The sequence below is a fragment of the Ceratina calcarata genome, unplaced genomic scaffold (assembly GCF_001652005.2).
Source record: "Ceratina calcarata isolate Rehan_Ccalc_2016 unplaced genomic scaffold, ASM165200v1 scaffold260.2, whole genome shotgun sequence".
In the NCBI taxonomy this organism is placed as follows: domain Eukaryota; kingdom Metazoa; phylum Arthropoda; class Insecta; order Hymenoptera; family Apidae; genus Ceratina; species Ceratina calcarata.
Window position 1 is genome coordinate 282,885 of NW_017148113.1, and position 719 is coordinate 283,603.

Genomic DNA, 719 nt, shown 5'->3' on the forward strand with positions numbered 1-719 from the left:
CTGTTTTATAAATCATAAAACAATTAAAATGACGACAGACAGATCAGGAATTTTGTATTTGTTCGTTCGGCCAACTGAACCGGTCTACGTGCCCAAGGGTGACAAGAAAGTGGTCTTTGATATTCCATCTCACTACTTGGTGAGTACATACGATCATTTTTATACACTTATGGCAAATTATTTTAAAATTAATCCTTTATATATTTACAAATTGATGATAATTGTTAGCCGGAGAAACATCGATTACGGCACAGTGAATTGTTCAGTCACTTTCACGACAGTACGGTTTCGAAGATAAAGATCAAGCAAATCACGCTTCCGGATCTGAGGATCCCTATGCAACTGGATCGGCGTCAACCATTCTCGCTTTTCATCCCTCGACACCGAAAGATAGCTGCCCGGCTCATCGACATTTTCATGGGTACGATATAACGAATGCTATATTCTTTCAACGATTAATTGCAGTTGTTCGCATTGCACTTATTATTTCTTTTCGCGTTCCAGGCATGAAAACCTACGAGGATTTACTGTCCGTCGCGGTTTACTGCCGTGACCGAGTGAACCCGAATTTGTTTATATACGCCCTGTCAGTGGCAATGCTTCATCGACCGGACACGAAAGATTTACCGATACCACCGTTAAGTTTGGTGTTTCCGGACAAGTATCTGGCTAGAGGGGTTTTCTCCAGAGCCAGGGAGGAGGCCAGCATACCCGTTAAC

The 719-nt window shown here is 42.4% G+C and overlaps 2 protein-coding genes across 2 annotated transcripts in view; one reads left to right on the top strand and one right to left on the bottom strand.

Moving 5' to 3' along the window:
• The window catches only part of LOC108623328 (facilitated trehalose transporter Tret1), a 15,501-nt gene that overhangs the window by 4,423 nt on the left and 10,359 nt on the right, over positions 1 to 719 (bottom strand). The gene's annotated exons all lie outside the window — the stretch shown is intronic.
• Positions 7 to 719, top strand: part of LOC108623325 (phenoloxidase 1-like) — a 6,248-nt gene continuing 5,535 nt past the window's right edge. Inside the window, exons 1-3 of the mRNA XM_018021752.2 lie at positions 7 to 139; positions 229 to 421; positions 505 to 713. Of these exons, the coding sequence (XP_017877241.2) occupies positions 29 to 139; positions 229 to 421; positions 505 to 713 (513 nt within the window). The 5' untranslated portion in view covers positions 7 to 28. The remainder of the gene's footprint in view (positions 140 to 228; positions 422 to 504; positions 714 to 719) is intronic.